This window comes from Oryctolagus cuniculus, chromosome 5 (assembly GCF_964237555.1).
Source record: "Oryctolagus cuniculus chromosome 5, mOryCun1.1, whole genome shotgun sequence".
In the NCBI taxonomy this organism is placed as follows: Eukaryota; Metazoa; Chordata; class Mammalia; order Lagomorpha; family Leporidae; genus Oryctolagus; species Oryctolagus cuniculus.
In genome coordinates this window covers 134,808,341-134,829,038 of record NC_091436.1, presented here as the reverse complement: position 1 = coordinate 134,829,038, position 20,698 = coordinate 134,808,341, and the positions used below count along the sequence as shown (strand labels likewise).

At 52.2% G+C, this 20,698-nt stretch overlaps 1 protein-coding gene across 8 annotated transcripts in view; it reads right to left on the bottom strand.

Moving 5' to 3' along the window:
* Positions 1 to 5,708: 5,708 nt before the first annotated feature.
* ILRUN (inflammation and lipid regulator with UBA-like and NBR1-like domains) overlaps positions 5,709 to 20,698 on the bottom strand; it is a 109,811-nt gene continuing 94,821 nt past the window's right edge. For 3 of the 8 annotated variants that reach the window (XM_008262797.4, XM_051855764.2, XM_070074170.1), the window contains one exon: positions 5,709 to 8,873. In XM_008262797.4, the coding sequence (XP_008261019.2) occupies positions 8,838 to 8,873 (36 nt within the window). In that variant the 3' untranslated portion in view covers positions 5,709 to 8,837. Of the gene's footprint in view, positions 8,874 to 12,914; positions 13,150 to 15,539; positions 18,216 to 20,698 lie in introns of those variants that run through there. The other 5 variants (XM_051855761.2, XM_051855763.2, XM_070074168.1 and 2 more) reach the window with 2 other exon arrangements.

The window sequence follows — 20,698 nt, the reverse complement described above, 5'->3', positions numbered from 1 at the left end:
ATGCTCACTCCTTCCCAAGGCGCTAGGGGAAGGTCCGGCTCTCTCACACCCTCCTGCATGGCACACGGACAGGGCTCTGGGCACAGGACCCTTGATGTCCCACACTCCCCATGGATGCTCCCTCGTCCTGCTGCCCAGGTCTGGTCTCCCCACAGTGATCTACGTCTTCATCAGCCCCCAGATGGCCCACAGGGAGCAGGAGCTCAACACACAGACACCCATTGCAACGCTTCACCCCCATGGGCACAGAGGTGCTCACCTAGCAGGAAGCTGAAGGAGGAGAGTGGGGAGACAGGAGTGGGGGAGAGTACAGTGCAGCAGACAGAACACAAGCGAGGGCTGGAGAGGCGCAGATTTGAGTGCTGCTTGACACCAGCCAGGGTTGCCCTGGGGCCCTGGCTGCACCTGTGGAGCAGGCACTGATGCGGGTCCTTGTGGGCACCTGGACCCGGTGAGCCGCGGTGGCCACGCCAGTTCCAGTGCCCAGCACAGGTTTAGCAACCACAGGCACCTCTGTGCTCCCGTCTGCCCCGGGAGCCCCCTCACTGTCCACCTCCAGAGTCAGCCCGTCTTGCACCAGGCACGCCCCCAGGTCCTCCAAGCGTTCGCTTATTTCTTCACGCAGCAGCTGTGTGTGGAGAGCTCGGGACAGGCAGCTGTTAAGTGCGGCCTCCTCTTGGAGGAAGTTAGGATCTCCTAGGCCCTCTTCCAGAGTGGGCCTTCCTGCACCCCAACTCCTACCCCCAAATCAAGAAACAGCCACAAGGCAGGGGTTTACTGGATGTAAGAGCTATGGCACTGGGAGTGACCCTGAGCAGGCTCCGGCTGTGCTGGGTCCTGCCTCTGAGTCGCCTAACTGGGGGCAGACTCACAGGCAACACTTGCCAGGGAGCGCAGGAATTTGGAACAGGAGAGGCCTGGCCAGGGCAGTGTCCATCGTTTCTACACTTGATCTTAGCCAAAAGGCCGAGAAGCGATATGTCCATCGTTTCTAGATGAGGGCTAGGCCACGTGGCGCCCTCTACTGGCCACAGCAACCCCCATACTAGATGAAGTGGCCACGTTCCCAGCACTCCCATGGGACAGCTCCGGCTCTCCACCCCAGTCCCACCCCTATCAACATGGCTCACAGCAGCCATCTGAGGATTCCCCCTGGCCGGCACCCCCATCCTTACTGCCCCACCGGCCTGTGATTGGGGCAGGGGTGGGGTGGGTGGGTGCCTGGCATGGAGCAGTGACAGCCCAGCTTATCAGGGACCTGGGGTGTCTTGGAGGCTTGGTGCAGGTGAGCATGGCCCCCACAGGGTCTCTCTCTTCAGACCCTGAGTCTCACCCAGTTCCCCTCCCCCGTCATGCTTCTCTCTTCTCCCACAGCCCAGCAGGAGGAACTGCCTGGACTTGAATCTAGGCTCCTTGGGAGGTCCTTGGAGGTCAGGACCACAGGATTGGAGCTAGGACCCCCATGGCGCCCCTCCTCTGTGCACCTGCCACCTAGCTCTTGGGTGGGAGCTGTCCCTGGACAGCACACAGTCTTTCACCCACTCCATGACTATCTGTTGTGACCAGCAGGGAGGTCACTGGGGCAGGAGAGGGACTGCCAGGACAGGACAGAGATGGGCCACAGCCATCAGAGCTCTGAGCCCGGGGTGGGGGTGGGGTGATCTCAGGCAGATCCTTACGGGGGAGCTGGGACACAGAGCAGGCTTTCAGGGAGCGTGCAACGCACGACCTCTGCTGGTCCTGAGGCTCCTGGACTGCAGATACGCATCCCCTGCTGGCCTAGCCTCTCCCATGGAGGCCTGACGCACACCTGACACTCACCAGGTCCAAGGGATCACGACTTCGTGCCCTTGTGCGCCCCTGTGCCGGGTATGGTAACTCAGCTTCCTGGTAATCGCATTCTAGTTGCTCGGGCCCCCATCTTGAGCATTCTCTCCCCGCTCATACTCTACGTGGACTCCACCTGTAAGTGCCGCTGGCTCCACCTTGCAGCTGGGCTGAGGACCCAGACACTTCTGGCCTCCTCAGCTGCCCCCCAGCCGCCCAGGTCACTCTGGGCACTGCAGCCTCCCCCTTCAATGGCTGTCATCTCAGCCACCTCCAGGCCCCGCACAATTTGACCCCATCGGCTCTCTTGAGCTTACCTCCTTCCACCCGGGACGCCCGCAGGCTTGCTTTGTCTCTGCATTAACCAAGGCCAGCCCGACCGCGCCGCATGCAGCAGCAGTCCTCTCTCCCCCATGGGCACTCAGGTCCCCCGCTGCTGTGCTCTGCCCGCAGCCTGGCACCTCGTCACACACCACACCTGGGCTTACTACCTGCTTCACCTGACTGTGGCTCCAGGCCGGCAGGAGCTCTTGCCTCTTTTCGGCCACTGCTGTATGCCCAGCACCTGGAATAGTGTCCGGCACACAGATGATCCAGACATGATGGAGAAATGAAGTGCCAAGGGGTGGGGTGCACTCCTGGGCGTGGCTGAGCCAGAAGCTGGGAAGTGGCCTCTTCCCTCTACAGATGCAGACAGGTCCCCCCAGCCGGAAGTCCTGTTCCTTAAAGGAGCCCTGATCTCCTTCTCTCCACCCTCCCATCTCCCCGTTCTTCAGCTCTCAGCCTAAATGTCGCTTCCTCAGAGATCTCCAGACGGCCCTGGGCTAACTGAGGATCCCTTACTCCACGTTCCCAGACTCGCCACTCACGGGCATTAGCTGTTCACAAGCTGCTTCATCTGAGTGGTTGTGGATTAAATGAGGCGACTCACAGATACCAGCGGCTCTAACGAGACTCGGTTGGTAGTGGTCGGCCAGTATCGCCATCAGCAGAGTGGATACTCAGGACGTTTGTCTCTGACAGGCAGCGACACACAAGGGATGATGCCAAAGCCAGAAATCATAGCCTGGACTGACCCCAGGCAGCGCTGGAAAAACAGTTTTTTGTTTTGTTTTTTGTTTTTTTTTTTTTAATTTGACAGGTAGAGTTACAGGTGAGAGACACAGAGAGAAAAGTCTTCCTTCCGTTGGTTCACTCCCCAAATGGCCACTACAGCCGGCGCTGCGCCGATCCGAAGCCAGGAGCAAGGTACTTCTTCCAGGTCTCCCACGCGCGTACAGGGGCCCAAGCACTTGGGCCATCCTCCACTGCCCTCCCGGGCCACAGCAGAGAGCTGGACTGGAAGAGGAGCAACCAGGACTAGAATCCGGCACCCATATGGGATGCTGGCGTCACTGGCGGAGGATTAACCAAGTGAGCCACGGTGCTGGCCCCCAGCCCTCACTTTGAAGTCCACTGCTGTAGGTGACTCTGGCGCCTTCCAACCCAAGTGGGCCTGGCAACACAGCCCTGCCTGCCTGGATGTGCCTGCATCTCACAGGCCAGAGGCATGGGGGCGGGGGGAGGAAGGGGCTGGGAGCAAGGTCACCCCTGTGACATTCCTGCTAGGTGTGGTCAAGTCAGCTGACAGCAGACGTTCACCTGGAAGCTTATTGGAAATGCAGGCAGTGCTGGCATCCCATACAGGTACAGGTTCTAGTCCCGGCTGCTCCTCTTCTGATCCAGCTCTCTGCTATGGCCTGGGAAGGCAGTGGAGGATGGCCCAAGTCCTTGAGCCCCTGCACCCACATGCGAGACCTGGAGGAAGCTCCTGGCTCTGGATCGGTGCAGCTCCAGCTGTTGCAGCCATTTGAGGAGTCAACCAGCAGATGGAAGATGTCTCTCTCTGCCTCTTTCTAGCTCTTTCAAATAAATAATCAAAAACAAACAAACAAAAAGAAATGCAGGCTAAAGAAATGCAGGCTCCCACCCCTCCCCAGGACTGGGTCAACCAACCAGCATTTGAGGACATTTGGGTTTCAGAAGCACAGTCCTGGATCACAGCATCTCTGAACTATGGGCTAAAAAAGATATTTTGCAACTCCGTGGCCCAGGTCGTGGGTTCTAGATGAGTCCATCTCCATTTTCTAGAACCCCAGCGGTTGGTCCCACTGACCAGTCTCTGTTCCTGGACACTCCCGACCCCTACCCCAGTCTCCCCACGCCCTCATCAGCCTTGCCTGCGCCCCTCCTACTTTTGAATCAGGTCTCATGAGTGCTCCCAGTGCCTGTTCTCTGGGTAGCCAGATGGGGTTGGACACCAGGAGTTGTCTGGGAAATGGCCAGGTCGCAGCAGGCAGGGAGGGAGCTTCTTAGGAACCTGGGTGGGAGGCACCCAGGTACAACCCGAGCTGGGCAGGGAGGCGGCTCTGAGAAGACGTGTTTGCTCTGTCAGGAGGGCTGGGCCTGGACCTCTGCTCCAGCTCCCAAGCTCAGCCGAGAGCCCCCTCCCCGCCACCCAGCCCCCGTGGGAATGGCTCAGGCCAGGAGCTACCACCCAGCATGCTCCTTTCTTCCAGGGCCTGGTGACTTCTTGACAGGTTACAGCCCCAAAGACAAACAGATTCTGTCAAGCAAATAACTGTTCAGCAGTGGAGGTGTTAGGAAGGCTTGGGAGTGGGTCTGTGCTGCCAGAAGACCCAGGTGACAGAGCGGGGGCCCCTCCTGTGCACAAAGCAAACAGCTGTGGGCACCTGGGAGGAAGCAGGCTGCAGGTGCACCGCCACAGGGCAGGGACACTCACCTGCAGGTCCCTGGCCCAGTCCACCAGGCTTCTTTATCTGGGGCTCTGTATCAAACTGCTCTGGAAGACTGGGGTCCTGCATTCAGACAGCTGGGGAAGGGGCCCAGCTCCGTGGGGGCATTTCTTTCATGCAACCCGCTCACAGGGAGGTATCTAGGAAGTCCCCTCCCACACAAGAGCCCTTCACAACTCCCGCTTGGGACAAGGGAGAGGGCACACAGCTGCACCAAGGGCTCTTCAGTGAGTGTGCTAGCACGCGGAGGCTGTGGGCCCAAACCCAACTCATCCAGTAAGCTGTGGGATTTAGGGAAATCCCTTCCCTCTCGGATCTTTCTTCAATACAGAAAGATGATGTGACTGGGGACACATGAGCTCTGAACAGTGCTACAGAAAGGAAGGAAGCCAGTAAATGCACCGTTTACGGGCATATTTGCTAATCAGGTTTCTTTCCGGCTGATTTCCTGCCCAATGCACTATTATCAGCCACCCACCTCCCTGTCCTTCAAGGTCAAAGGCTGGCTGGCTGTCTTCTTTAAGAATATGGGGTGGCTTTTTGTCAGCTGCCTGGCCAACCACAAAGATCTATCCAAGCCTTAATAAACCAGAAGCGTGCCCTGATTATCCAGGGACCTGGCATCACCATGGAAACACGTGAGATGTATTCCCTCTTCCACTCCTAAGGTGCCAGGCAGGTGGGAATGGGAACTCTTAGCTCTCGTCTCCCTCTTGTGCCATGCCTGTGCTGTGCACAGTTTGGGGGCTATGTAGGTGAAAGGTTGCGGGCTCATCACCACCTGGTGTTAGCTGGTGTTTCTTACATTCCGGGGACACAGTAGTGATCAACATCGGTGTTGTCCCCTGGTGACTTCAAGGCCATCTGGTCACCTGGCACAAGGAAGGGCACCAGATCCACTCAGAACCCCAGGACTGATTTCTCACACACACACATATCATGAACCTCAGGGTCTCAGTCTTCCCATCTCCAAGAGGGAAAGACTTAAAGACCAAGAAGTGCACATTACAGAGCCACTGTGGGACCACGCAGGTCACAGGATGCTTGGAGGCGCAATAAAACTCACAGACACATGTGGAAACAGCCTTTTGTGTGTGTGTTAATTTAATCATACAAATATTCATTTATACAGTAAGGAAAAACCTCCTCATCTTCATCTCATCCTAGGCACCATGAGGCCCCACCACAAACACCCACCCAGCTTGTGTGCTCCACACACCACTGTCCAGGTGGAAGGGGCAACCACTGCTGCTCCTCACTCATCCAGGAAACGCGGGAAAGGAAGCACAGGGCAGGGAGGGGAGCCAGTGTGTGTGTCCGAGCCCTCGCCACCCTACCATGCTCTCCTGCTGGGGCTCTCAGTGAATTCGGGGATCTCTTTGTTCCTACGCCCACTTCCCACCTGGGCCACCTTCCGCCACACCAGTGGAGTTGGTGACTGAAGTTCTCTCTAGGCTGGATGTGACTTTGATGGGCTTTAGGTGACAGCCAGTGGGAGAAGGCTGGCTGTTTCTGGTAGAAAAATTCCCCAAATTCAATTGTCCCCATGGCAAAAAGAAAAAAAGGCATGCACATGTGCACACAACCCACACAGACACAAACAGCTCACTCCATGCACACAGACGGGTTCCTCCCAAGCCCGAGTCCCTCCGCCTCCCCGTCTGGCCTCAGACCTGATCACCTAAGGATGGGCCTGCCTCACTTCCTGGACGCCACACATCGTGCTCCTGCCCAGAGGCGGCCGCCACTTGGGAAAGGCTCTAAGAGGAGCAGGGACTACTGCGGCTGAGAGGCAGCTTCTACTGACCCTCCAGGCAGGGGAGGGAGGGGCGCTAGGCATTGCTCAGAACCCACATCACTGGTACCGAGGCCCTCCTGGGCCTGGGGAAGTCACGTACCCTCTTCCGCCCCACGCCAAGGCTTGCACTTGCTCTGGCCCGCTGCAGAGCCCATTTCTCCAAGGATGTACACAAAAATGGCTTGTTCGTGGGAAGGAAGCCAAGGTGTGTGGGACACTTAGCAGGTGAGGTAGCCTACAAGCAGGAGGAGCAGCAGGACCACTCTGGCAGGACCACACCCACTGATGGTGGCCAACGAAGCCCCTCGTGGCAAATGCAGGGGCACCTTGTTGTGTGGGTCAGATGGGAACCCAGAAAAGCAGGGCTTGTGAAGCCCCCCACGACCCTGCCAGGGGCAGCTGAAGGACGTACTGCTTCAAGGTCATCAAGAGGGAAGGATGGCTGGGCATGCGTGGGCTCCCTGGTGGCAGTGTCTCAGGAGATTGGCACCACAGCAGCAGCAGCCTGGGCCTAACAGGGCTCCCAGACAAAACACCATCCTGAGCCCCAGGGCATGGGCACCAACAGGAGCTCCCTCTGCTCTGCTAGGGAGAGGCCCTCGTGTACACAGAAAGCAGGCACTCCAGGGAAGCCCTCCTCTAGCCCCAGCCCCAGCTGCACTGCCCTCGGCGGGTGGATATTCCCCCTTTGGTTTTCTGAGGGGTGTGGGAAGGTGAAGGGGGGAGTTTCATACAAGCTTTTTCTTCCACAATCAAACTTTAAAAAACAACAGTCTCAGAAGAGGATGAGGAGGAGCAAACACCACACATTTTTTGGAACTCAGACACCCAGACAGAGACAGACAGGCAGGCAGACCCTCACCCACACCCAGGCTCTACGACCCCTTGCAGCCACTCATCACCTGGTCTCCCTGCTAGTCTCACACCCCCTCCGGGCTGGATGGGGGTGTGGTAGTAAGCAGGTGACCTGCAACCACACCCTAGATCCGTTTCCAACTCTCAAACCAAGTAAGACTCAAAGGAGGGGGTGAGAGGAAAGAGGGACTTTGCATATTCTTGTATCTTTGGCAGACAGCTGTTCTAGCCTGGCTCAAGCTTCCCATGGAGAGAGCCACATCTCAACCCGCTTGGAAGCCACAGGGGCCAGTGAGGCCGCCAGCCCAGGAGAGCAGCAGGCATGCAGCCTCGGCTCCAGAGGGGCTGCCCTCGCCCAGCTCCTCACCAACAACTGAGCATTCTGCCAGGGCGGGCTGGGGGGCAGGGAGGTCCTCTAATTTCCACCTAAATGTGGTTTCCAAGATCAAGTAGCCACTGATTGAGGCCTGTCCCCGTGACACAGGCCCCACCTGGGGCTGTGTTTTCACACTTCCATCAGCTCAGCCTTCACTAACAGGCTAACTGGAGGGGACACAGGGAAAGGAGATGTGTGACAACAGAGATCCACGGGACGCCTGCTGGTGAGCTGCACCAACACCCGTGTGCGTGCACATGGCCCGTGCCTGGGCAGCACAGGGGTCCTCTTCCCAGAGCGAGTGGGCAGCCACTGTGTGAAGAGCTCAGAAGAGCAGTAGGCAGGGCGGTGCAGCTCTGCCAAGAGAAACATGGAAGGAAAGCCAGCTGCACTGCTACGAGTGTGTGCAGAAGGACGCCTCTCGGCCTCAGCAACCCCATGTCACCCAAGAGCTGTCCTCGAGGCTTCCTCTGCCGGCCACACAGGGGAGTCTGGGCTTCAGAGAGGTTCTGATGCTAACAAGCCACAGGGTTGCTGAATACAAATGTCAAAGGTGTAAATCAACAGAAGATTAAAGAGAAAGAGGAGGAAGGGTGATAACTCATTGGCTGATGCCATGAAAAACAGAAGGGGTCAGACTTCCAGAGCCACGTGGCACGGCAGCCGCACTCCTTCAGCACCGACTCCACAGTCCCAAACGTGCCACGCAGTTTTCATCCTACACCCTATCCAGAGCAAGCACTATTCTATGAAGAGTACGTTATCCCTTATTTAAAAAATAAAAGTGGGAAAGGGGAAAAATTAACATGTGCTCAAACTACAACCTCTCTGTAGGCAAAATAATTTTTGTTTAGAAAGATGGCTACCCCCCTCCCTCTTCAAACACTTTTCCCCTTCCCGGGTGACCTGATGACTTGTTGGGCTGACACCTAAGGAACAAAACCCAGGGTGGCTGCATGGTCTCTTCCTGGGAGCCTCGACACCACTGCTGCGATTCAGCACTCACACATGCATACTGAGTTTACTCAAAACTAGTCTGTTCTGCTTCCTCCTCTTCTTCCGGTATGAGGGGCACAGCCAGGGATCCGTGCGATGTGGTCTGCAATCCAAGGAAACCCTTGCCCTACCCCCCAAAGTCAGGCCTTCTGTCTTTTGTTATTTTTTTTTTCTTCTTGCTGACACCCGTTTAAGACTGGCCGAAGGGGTAAGGCCCGTGGAGCCCCTGGAAGAGAGTGAAGATAGTCAGTGATGGTAAATACAGCAGTGCAACTCGACAACCAAACCAAGTTCAAGAATCCTTGATTCCCAGTGAGCCAGAAGGAAGCCCAGTGGGCACAGAGAGGGCCTGAAGGTCCTCCCTGCCATATAAAACCTCAGCAGGACGGGCTTGACACATTTTGAATCACACCATCCAGAGAGGGGAGGCTGGTGAGATCCCCCAAGGCTTGTAACTGGTAGGTCAGCTGGTGCCAGCCTCCTCCACCCAGGTCACAATGCTTTCTTATTTCCTTCTTGATGACAACGCCTCCATCTCTCTGCTAAACAGCCTCATAATACACAACACTTTCTGCACCTTAACTAAGATCTCATTATTGCTGGCTAATGACACATCCACAAAACCAATGTAAAAAAGAAATAGCCATTATCCACCCAGCACCAGTACCAGGAGCTGACCATACACCATCTTTAATTCTCCCCCTGCCCTAGAAGCCAGGAGTGAACTAACACACCCACCTGACAGATGCTCACTTTGCTACAGCAGCAGGGAGACTTGTTCAAGGTTTGTCAGTCACTGCCAAGACTTGAAACCGAGTCCGGCTGGCTGCAGTGCTCACCCCACACTGCCTCTGCCCTGCCACGTGATCAAGTTTATTTCATTCCCAAAGGCACTTTTCATGCTGCCCAGGCTGGGTGGGAAAGGCTCCAGTCTTGCCTTTCTCTTAGGAACACCTGGGGCCTCACAGTTAAGATGTCCACGTGCCACATGGGAGTGCCAGGGTCTGGGTTCCAGCTCTGGCTGCTGATTCTTGTTTCCTGTCAATGCAGATGTTGCGAAGCAGCAGGTGATGGCTCAAGTACCTGGGTTCCTGCCACACATGTGGGAGACCTAGACAGAGCTCCCAACTCCCAGCCAGGCTGTTGCAGGCATCTGCAGGGTGGGCTCAACCAGCAGATGGGAGCTCTCTACCTCTCTACTTCAAAAACAAAACAATCTTCCCCATACACACAAAAAAACTAAAAACATATTCAGTGGGAAGCACTGGAATTGCTCTCGCACTTTGCTTTTCCACACAAAGCCCTTGAAGATCAGAACAGATTCTCTAGCTTGGCTTTACTGCAAAAGGAAAGCCCCGAGGTGAACCTGCAGCTCTCAGGCCAGCGCCGACAGAGCATCAACTGTGTGGAGCCCTTCCCATCCAAGCTCAGAGAGGCGAGGTCATCTGAACCAGGGCACAGTGCTGGCGTTCACAGCACCAGGTTCATGCCTGCCAGTCACGGAGCCAATCCCACCTCTGCAGGCAAGCACAGGCTGCAACCGTTACGGCAGCCACAGCACCACCAGCACTGTCAACCTGGGTCCTGGAAGGAAGATGACACACACCAAAGGCAGAAAGTCATGCAGTTTAAAGCGATATTCACCCATCCAGAATGACCCAACTGTCAGCTTAGATTCCAGCAGAACCAATACAATGCTCAAAGGCCTCTAAGCAGGGAAAACAAAAACAAAAACAGAAAACGCAAAGAAAAGAAAACTCAAAAAACCAGACACTGGTTTTCTAAGACATATTTCCCCCATCATCCCAAATGGAATCTCTTCCAGTCCGAATTTCCACCCTCTTCCTGTGAGCCACCATAAAGCAAGCATTGGCCCTGTGACTTCTCTGGAATAGCTGCAGAAGAGAGTTCATGATTTTGCTGCCGGGTACTGTGCAACTGGCACATGCATCTTCCAATTTCCACTTGAGTGTCCTGGCCCTTGGGCCATTCAGTGTGGTACTACCACGCTGAGATCATGGTTATCATTGATCCTCTGCTTCATGACGGCGGGTCTGTGCCTTTTGGGAAGAAAAATACTACCTGGGTTCCTTTTCACCAAGAAAATATTGGAGCAGCTAATGGTTAATTAGTATAGAAAGGTGGCTTAAGGAACAGGCTCTGTTTTCCCCTCCAAAACCAACAACCATCATTGCAATGAAAGGAGAGGGAGCCGACTCTTATTTCAAAACCACTTTATGATCTAGACTCCCTGCACGCAGGGTTAGCAGTGTCACAGAACACATGACATCAACTCCAAGAGGAAAAACCTGGTAGAGATTCCAAAAGCAGCTTGTCCAAGGCATCCTGTGGCAGGAGGCCAAGTGAGAATCCTGTGCTTGCCATCCCTAGCGGTGAGACAGAGGTACATTTAAAATGGGAGGCCCATCCACATTTCATGTTCTGCTGGAGTTCCAACTCCTGGTTTAACAGTTCTGGCAGCCAACCCAACCCCAGCCTAGAAGGAGGGTTCGGCAATACAGATAAGGTTCTCTCTTCTGGGACCCAGGAACCGCTCAACTTTTATCTGCAGGAAAAGCAGATGCCAATTGTTTTAACAGCCTACATGAATGACATATCTCTCCTAAGAGTTGTGCCGATACCGCACTAACAAAAACAGATCAAGAGACAGATACACCAGTTGGTATCACAGAATCCTGAATTCAACCACGACACAAGGAGAAACAAAGCTGTCAGCATGATTACAAAACCCAGTGGGTCTGATGCAGAAGGCTACCCTCTTGGAGAAGAACCACGTCTTATCACAGAGGGACCAGCAGCAACACTAATTTACCCTTGTTAACAGAGGGTAAGGGCACTCAAATCCAAAAGAGAACAGGTTAAGGCACCACCTGAAATGCCAGCATCCCAGTTTGAGTCCTGGCTGCTCTACTTCCAATCCAGCTTCCTGCTAAGGCCTGGGAAACCAGTGGAAGATGGCCCAAGTTCTGGGGCCCCTGCACCCACGTGGGAGATCTGGAAGAAGCTCTTGGCTTGGCCCTGGCCCCTTGCAGCCCTTTGAGGAATGAACCAGCAGATGGACGACCTTAATCTTTATCTTTCCCTCTCTCTGAAACTTTGCTTTTCAAATAAATAAAATAAATCTTTAAAAAAAAAGAAGAAGAAAAAAGGCCACCTGCCTCCAAGTGTAGAGGCCAGTTCTCTACAGCCTAGCCAACTGCACAGAAATAGCCATGCTGTTTGGAGCAGCCCACGTGTGCTAGGGGAGAAGAAACTGCTAGGGCCATGGTTGCTGAAGTGTTACTTGTTTTGCCTCAGTTTTCCCTGTGCTTTTCTCCAAACAGCTATCATGGCTGTGAGTACTGTGAGTTCAAATTCACGAGCGAGCAGGTAAGCACTCTTTTTTAAAAGCACAGTAGTTCTGTACTTCCTGATTAAAGCAGAGATGCTGCCCTGCTTGCCAGTGTGGAGGGAGAAACCCTTGCCTCAAGCCAACTAATTTTTACAGGTCAAGTCAGCCCCGAACTGCATTTCCACAATGCAACCATAACTACTGCAAGCCATAATTTGATTCTAAAATACTTTCTAAAGAGAACATTTAATAAAAGATAAACTCGGTCTCATCCACCACATCTCCTAAAGGAACAATTTAAGATCTAGTATTTATGATTTTATTCTCAAGGCAAACATAAAAATAACCAGTCCTTCTGATTTGTTTTTCACGATAGCTGACAGCTGCTCCTTTGGAGTAGCAAGTATCACTCCTAGCTAGTAATGTGGCTATCACTGACCTTTAATTTTGTGCATGAAACAATGTTTAATGGTGTGGTGTCACACAGGCACTCAAAGTTTCAGATTTCGGAAAATCTTAGATTTCCTTATTAGGGATGCTCAACCTGGACTAAAAAGCGCTACTGACAGAGCACACTAACTGCATGCCAGAATACTAAGAACCAAGAACAAGGTCTGCTTCAGAACTTTTTTTTTAATTCATTCACCAACCTCCAACAGCAGGCCGTGCAGTGCTATCTACCAAGCTGCTCCGTATGCGGGTGAACCTGTTTCTGCCCATTATTTGTGCTCTGCACACAGCTAAGTGTGAACTGTGAAACATGCCATACTGGTGAGCCAGCACTGTTTTTTCAACCTGGGGTGGGGGGGTCCTGAAATTCCTAATGAAACAACGCTGTCTCACTGAAAGGTTTTGGAATCAGTCTTTCTTTATATGAAAGCTTGTTGTTTAGATAAACCACCACAACACGGAGACTTTCACATACCTGTCTTTATTTTGCTTTTCTTTGTGATTTGACTTAAGTAAGTAAGAGGGCTCACACAGGTTAATCAGACAGGAGCATCTGCTGCATGCTCTCCCGGTGCGCACTGACGGCAGCAGCAGACAACACCTGGGAACACCATGCGGGCCCCTCTCCTTCCCACCTCCTGGGCCAGTCTCTCAGTCAGCGCTTCGCTCGCCTAGTGCTCCTTTGTATCGCTTAGGTACACTGAATGCAAACACAGAAGAATGCAGCGTTTAGCACTGAGTTCTGTCCTGATCCTGTACTGCAAACATGATGTGCTAAGATCCTGCCCATAGGCCTGGTGATAAGGGCTAGAGACCTATTAGACCCTGATTAGACTTGCTAATCTCTTACTAACTAGAAATGGAGCGAAGTCTGCCCTCGAGTACCAGGCAGGGCAATGAGCATTCTCTCAGGAACATTCAAGCCACTTTCCCTGGTACTGTCAATCAATTGTGGTGGAGGCTTGCTGATGGCATAGCTGGGCCCCTTCAGGATGGTGGGACTAGCTGCAGATGATTCAACACTGCTGTCCAAGCCACTTCTGTGTGTCAGTCATGTGTCTGATGCAATGACTAAGGACACACAGAAAAACAAGGAAACATTTGTTTTTCGTGCATCAGGGCTGATCACAAAAGAGGCTCAGTTCACAGCCTCCAAGTCTGCCAGAACTGCCTAAAAGTTTAACTCAGTTCTAAGTGTGCTGAGTATTTTTTAAAAGCCCTATAAATCATTTTTATACTCACCTCTGTAACACAGTTCTTCTGTTGCTCATAATTAAGCGCCTGGTCCTGCTAGGGAACTTTCCACCCACCCAGCCACTCCTTCTTCATCTCCTCCACTGTACATCCATCTTCCCTCCATCCTCCCACCCACCCACAGCTCCCCACGGCCAAAGGCAACTCCCACAGCTTTCACTTACCCCCTTCACAAAGAAAACCACCATGAAGAACAGAACTCAAGCATACATAATTGTGAATGAAAACATACTATTTAAAATTCTATAAGGAGAACTGTAGCTGAGTTTCACATCCCCTTTCAGAAAAAGTGACTTGCTATTTGGAATTCTGGCCCCATAGATCTCATCAACAGCAAGTACACTAGAATCCCAGTGGGATGCTGACAGAGCTCTCTCACAGCCTTCTCCTAGGGCAGAGTCCTAAAAAGGAAGACAGAATTTAAGAGCCTCACTGGGGAGATACCAAAGGAGAGTGCTAAGCCAAGTTCCTAGATATGTAGCCACTGGTGCTGTACCATGGAGTTCTGTTAAGACACTGGGCAAGGCTGCTGGGCCCACTCCCTTTCAGAATTCCCATTCTGTCAACTACCCATTCCTCATAAACCATCACCTTCCCTGTCCCTGACAATTAACTCACAGGCATCACCCTCACAATGGCTGGCTGAAGACAGTAACCTGTGTCTTCTTGGTCCCAATCAGTTACACTTGGTTTCATCCTGCTGCTCCCCGGGCTCAACAGCACCGCTAGCATCCTGTTTCCTTTCACATTAAACGTGAACCCTCCTTTGCTTGTTTTCACAGATCTTCCTCCGAAATAAATTTGCCTCACCCTCTTTAAGCACACCTCACTCACCACAGCCAGGCTGGCCAGTGTCCCATGAACACACCGTGCCTGTGGTAGCCTCTGGGCCTTCCTGCACATGGCTCTTCCTTCCTCCAGTTCAGTTCCAATCCATCATCCATCAGGTGTTGCCTTCCTGGTCACCCCACACTTTATTACTTTCTTCTTTCAAACTCCTATGAGCACTTACACAAGCACTTAGAGTCAACTGCAATTCAACATACTCCATCCTTACTGGATCCTGTTCCTTCCTATGGGCTATGAAATCAGATGGTAACTTTTTTTTTTTTTTTTTTGAAGAATTATCTATGTATTTGAAAGGCAGAGTTACAGAGAGAGAGGGAAATACAGAAAAAGAGATCTTCCATCCACTGGTTCACTCCTCAAATAACCACATGGCCAGGGCTGGGCCAGGCCAAAGCCAGGAGCTTCATTCTGGTCTCCCATGTGGTATCAGGGTTCAGGCTTCTTCAGCCATTTTCTGTTGCTTTCCCGGACACACTAGCAGGGAGCTAGATTGGAGGTGGAACAGCTGGGACTCGAACTGGCACCCGTATGGGAAGCCAGCACTGCAGGCAGTAGCTTGACCCTCTGCACCATAATACCAGTCCCCAGATGATAACTTCTTTGAAGACAGCTCAGCAAAGGCTGAGTACCCAGGAGGCCTCACTTACTGACTGAATAATATTAAAGTTACTCTGAGTAGAGCAGTTTCAATCAGCCCTTAGGAAGTGAAATTACACCAGAAAGCATAAGACCCTGAAGGCTTTGCAGGTGGACATTCACAGCTTCTTTTGTTTTCACCTATTTAGAAGGATGTGAGTGAGAGAGAGAGAGAGAGAATACGAATCTTCCATCTATTGGTTTACTCCCTAAATGCCCAATCTCCTGGGCTGGCCGAAGTTGAAGCCAGGAGCCAGGAACTCCACACAGGTGTCCCACACATGGCGAGCAGAACTGAAGCGCTTGGGCCATCACCTGCTGCATCCCAGGAAGCTGGACTGGAAGAGGAGATGCTGGGACTTGAATCAGCACTGTGAGATGGGATGTGGGCGTCCCAAGCAGCGATTTAACCTGCTGTGCCACTATGCCTGCCCCGTTCAGTTTTGGAAAGGGTTTCACTTTAAATTGAACTCTAAGGAGGCCCACATTTTTCCACCAAGCAATGATAGCTCTTAATCTTCTATTCTGTACCATCCTGCTACAATACAGTGACAGCAGACCCTGCCGAGAAGATGGAATTCGAAACCTGGTCATCAACACTATCAGATGAATCTCATACTTTCAACTTCTAGCAAAAATTAAAATGCTGAATTCAGAATACATAGAAGAGGATGGGTTCTTACAACCAGCATGAAATATGCCAGCCACCTCTCAGAAACACTGTGTTTTTTTTTGCAGCTACAAGATGGCCCAGCCTCAGAACAGTCAGAGCCCCAAAGCAAATAAAACAGAGCTGGACAACTTTGAAGCTGTTGAGGTACAAAAGACAGAGGTTCCTGGAGATACTTTTTATTCTCAGATAGTAATGTTGCAAACAACAAAAGACATTTTCTAAGGCTCATGGTGTTTGCTTAATTTATTTTTGAAATGCACACATGACCTATGCCAATGCAAACACCAGTAAGGCCAGGACGACTTTACTGGCTCTTCTGGGTTTTCAAAAGACAGGAATCGTAATATCATTAAGCCCAGTCTCCTGGCAAGCCCCTTCTGGTACAGAATGTGCTAATCTGCCAGTTCCCTGGGGCTGGTTCCTCAGCTGCTCTGTGTTACTTCCTCCTTGGCCACAAATTCTTTTGCAGCTCCCACAGATGAACAAGAAGGTCTGCACAACCCAACACTAAGTATATGAACTACTTCCAGAGAACAGCCAAGATGCTTCACTTGCCAGCAGATTTCAGCATGGTGTAGTCTAGAATATTAGACTCTGGGTCATCATTGTGGCTCAGTAGGTTAAGATGCTGCTTGCAGCTCCATCACCTCAAATTGAAGTACTGGTTCGAGTCCCAGCTGTTCTGCTTCTGGTCCAACTCCCTGCTAACACATGTGGGAAAGCAACGGAAGAGGGCCCAGGTACTTGGGCCCCTGACACCCATGTGAGAATCCCAGACATAGTCCTAGACTCCTGGCTTTGGCCTGGCTCAGCCCCAGCTGTTGTGGCCATTTGGGGAGCAAACCAGTAAATGAAAGATCTTTGTTTTCTCTCTCCCCCTCTCTTATCACTTTGCCTTTCAAATAAGTAAAATAAATCTTTTTAAAAAATTAAGGAGCTGGCACCGTGGTGCAGTAGGTTAATCCTCCGTCTGCGGCGCCAGCATCCCATATAGGTGCTGGTTCTAGTCCTGGCTGCTCCTCTTCCAATCCAGCTCTCTGCTGTGGCCTGGGAAAGCAGTAGAAGATGGCCCAAGTCCTTCGGCTCCTGCACCCCCATGGGAGACAGAGAAGAAGCACCTGGCTCCTGGCTTCAGATTGGCCCAGCTCTGGACATTGCGGCCATTTGGGGAGTGAACCAAAGGAAGGAAGACCTTTCTCTGTCTTTCCCTCTCATTGTCTGTAACTCTAACTCTCAAACAAACAAACAAAAAAATTAAGACTCCAGTTGGGTCCCTGTGCTCCAGTCAATGGCATCCCCATAACTTCTCTATTATTTTTAAGATTTATTTATTTATTTGAAAGTCAGAGTTACACAGAGGAGAAAGAGAAAGAAAGAAAGAGAGCAAGAGAGAGAGAGAGCAAGAGAGAGAGAGAGGTCTTCCATCTGCTAGTTTACTCCCTGGTTGGCTGTAATGGCTGGAGCTGCGCCGATCTGAAGCCAGGAGCCAGGAGCTTCTTCCGGGTCTCCCACATGGGTGCAGGGACCAAGGACTTGGGCCATCTTCCATTGCTTTCCCAGGCCATTGCAGAGAGCTGGACTGAAAGTATAGCAGCTGAGACTTGAACTGGCGCCCTATGGGATGCCAATGCTTCAGGCCAGGGTGTTAATCTGCTGTGCCACAGCGGCCCCCCCCCCCCATTATTTTTATCAAATGAGAACTGTAACTACAACAATAACAACAGAGTGTGAAACATGAGTAGAATAAATGCAGTCAAGGCACTTTGGACAACACGGAGTGGTTTACATGTTAGTCAGTATTAAGCTTCGTCCTTGCACCTCTTCTTTATTTCTCACTTATACCAATGGACAAGTGGGGCTATTCTGTAGCCGCCACCCCCTCTGGGGGTGGGGAGAATATTTGGCAATGCCTGGTGACACTGTGACTGTTACACTGGAGGACGGTAGGTAGGTGGTACCACCTGGCACCTCGTGGATAAAGGCCAGTGATGCTGCTAAACATCATACAATGCATAAGGACCACAATGCAAGTCAACAGTCCTAGTGAGCTGAGAAGCCCTGGTCTACACTCACCATTCAGGGCGCACATTTAGTGATGCTGTTCATAAGAAACAACTCTCAACTTTTTTTTTTTTTTTTAAAGATTTATTTATTTATTTGAAAGGCAGAGTTACAGAGAGGCAGAGAGAGAAAGGTCTTCCATCTGCTGGTTCACTCCCCAAATGGCCGCAATGGCCAGAGCTGAGCTGATCCAAAGCCAGGAACCAGGAGTGTCTTCCGAGTCTCCCACGCGGGTGCAGAGGCCCAAGGACTTGGGTCGACTTTCTACTACTTTTCCAGGCAATAGCAGAGAGCTGGATTGGAAGTAGAGCAGCCGGGACTTGAACCATCGCCCATATGGGATGCCTGCACTACGGGCAGTGGCTTTACCTGCTACACCACAGCGCTGGCCTCAACAACTCTCAAATTTCTATCCCCACCTAAACTTCTCTCCCAAACTCTGAATCCAACATGAATATGCAACAGCCCATCTGACACCTCCATTTAGATGTTTGTAGGCATCCAATGTACCCAAAATGGAACCCCTGAGCTCTCCACACCTCTGGCACCGCCTTTCCCCTCTCCACTGATGGAAGTCCCATCCTCCTGACTGCTCAGCCACAAACCTTGGTGGCATCCTTTACTCTCTTACATTCCCTTCAAATCCATTAAAACAAACGCTGTCAGCTCTAGCTGGTTGGTCCGAGACAGTCCTCTTCTCCCACCACTCTGGTTTGAGCCAGCGTGCTTCTCTTGCCTGGACAACTGTAACCAGCTTCCTCGCTGCACCCTGCTTCTGCCTTGCCCTGCATTTGCCACAGCACAGCTTGATCCTTGACAGCATCAAGTCAGATCACATCATCACCCTGCTCAAAACCCTCTGACTACCCTTTTCCCTCAGGGCAAAAGCCCCAGGCTTTCCAAGGGCTCCCAAAGCCCTCTGTGATCTGTCCTCCGGTCCCTCCAGTCCCTCTGTTCCAGGCACAGTTTTTTTTCTTTACAGTTCCCTGAACACATCCACATTGGGGCTGGTACTGGCTGTCCCTCTGCCTAAAATATTCTTTCTCCAGAAAGTCTCTGCAGAAACAAACCCTGATGGCTCTTTGCGTATGTCCTAATTCTAAAATACTCAGTAAGTTCAAAGGGAGATTTTTTTTTTTTTTTTTGACAGGCAGAGTGGACAGTGAGAGAGAGAGACAGAGAGAAAGGTCTTCCTGTGCCGTTGGTTCACTCTCCAATGGCCACCGCGGCTGGCGCGCTGCGGCCGGTGCACCGCGCTGATCCGATGGCAGAAGCCAGGTACTTATCCTGGTTTCCCATGGGGTGCAGGACCCAAGTACTTGGGCCATCCTCCACTGCACTCCCTGGCCACAGCAGAGAGCTGGCCTGGAAGAGGGGCAACCAGGACAGAATCCGGTGCCCCGACTGGGACTAGAACCTGGTGTGCCGGCGCCGCAAGGCGGAGGATTAGCCTAGTGAGCCACGGCGCCGGCCAAACGGAGATTTTTTTTTTTATTTGACAGATAGAGTTAGACAGCAAGAGAGACAGAGAGAAAGGTCTTCCTTCTGTTGGTTCACACCCCGCCCCCCAATGGCCGCCATGGCCGGCGCTGCACCGATCCGAAGCCAGGAGCTCCCTCCTGGTCTCCCATGCAGGTGTAGGCGCCCAAGCACTTGGGCTATCCTCCACTGCCCTCCCGGGCCACAGCAGAGAGCTGGACTGGAAGAGGAGCAACCGGGACTAGAACCCGGCGCCCATATGGGACGCCGGCGCTGCAGGTGGAGGATTAACCAAGTGAGCCACAGTGCCGGCCCCCAAAGGGAGATTTTAAATTTGTTCCAGAAAAATAAAGCCCCAGAGACTGTCTCTTTTGAACACAATCAAGGAATGAATGTAGACAGGATATTTTGTGACTTCAAGAGAAACAGGTGTTGATATCTCAAGAGTGAGTTAATGGGCCGGCGCCATGGCTCTATAGGCTAATCCTCTGCCTTGTGGCGCTGGCACACTGGGTTCTAGTCCCGGTTGGGGTGCCAGATTCTGTCCCAGTTGCCCCTCTTCCAAGCCAGCTCTCTGCTGTGGCCTGGGAGTGCAGTGGAGGATGGCCCAAGTGCTTGGGCCCTGCAGCCACATGGGAGACCAGGAGAAGCACCTGGCTCCCGGCTTCGGATCAGCGCAGTACGCCGGCCGCAGCGCGCTGGCTACGGCGGCCATTGGAGGGTGAACCAACGGCAAAGGAAGACCTTTCTTTCTGTCTCTCTCTCACTGTCCACTCTGCCTGTCAAAAAAAAAAAAAAAAAAAAAGAGTTAATGGAAATTTTAATGCCAACCAAAACTCTAAACCCAAGAGGCTATGGAGGTTGCTAGGGAATCTTTTCCTTTCTTGGAGGCTAGAGGGGGAAAAAAAAAAGCAGCATGTGGGGAGAAAGAGTTTAGTAAGAGAGGGGTCACATAACACTTGATTAATAATTGTCTTGACCATCATTTGAAATGTAGCCATACACTACAGAAAGCCCCTGTGTGTCAGGAAAAATGTGTACTTGAACAGTGTAATGGGGAAGCAACTTGATGTGATGGTAACACAGGTGTGACCTCGTGGTTTTACCACCTTTAAGCAGCATACCTCAAGTCTCTGTGACTACACAAGGGACAGTATCAGCACCTGTGTTGTGGTGCTGCTGTGCAGACTGAATGAGGTAATGCAGGTCACACACTGGGCCTGCTGACTCCGGGAGACAACACCTAGCCAGTTAAGAAGTAGGCAGTCGATGTGCATTTTTGTTGTAAGCCTTAATT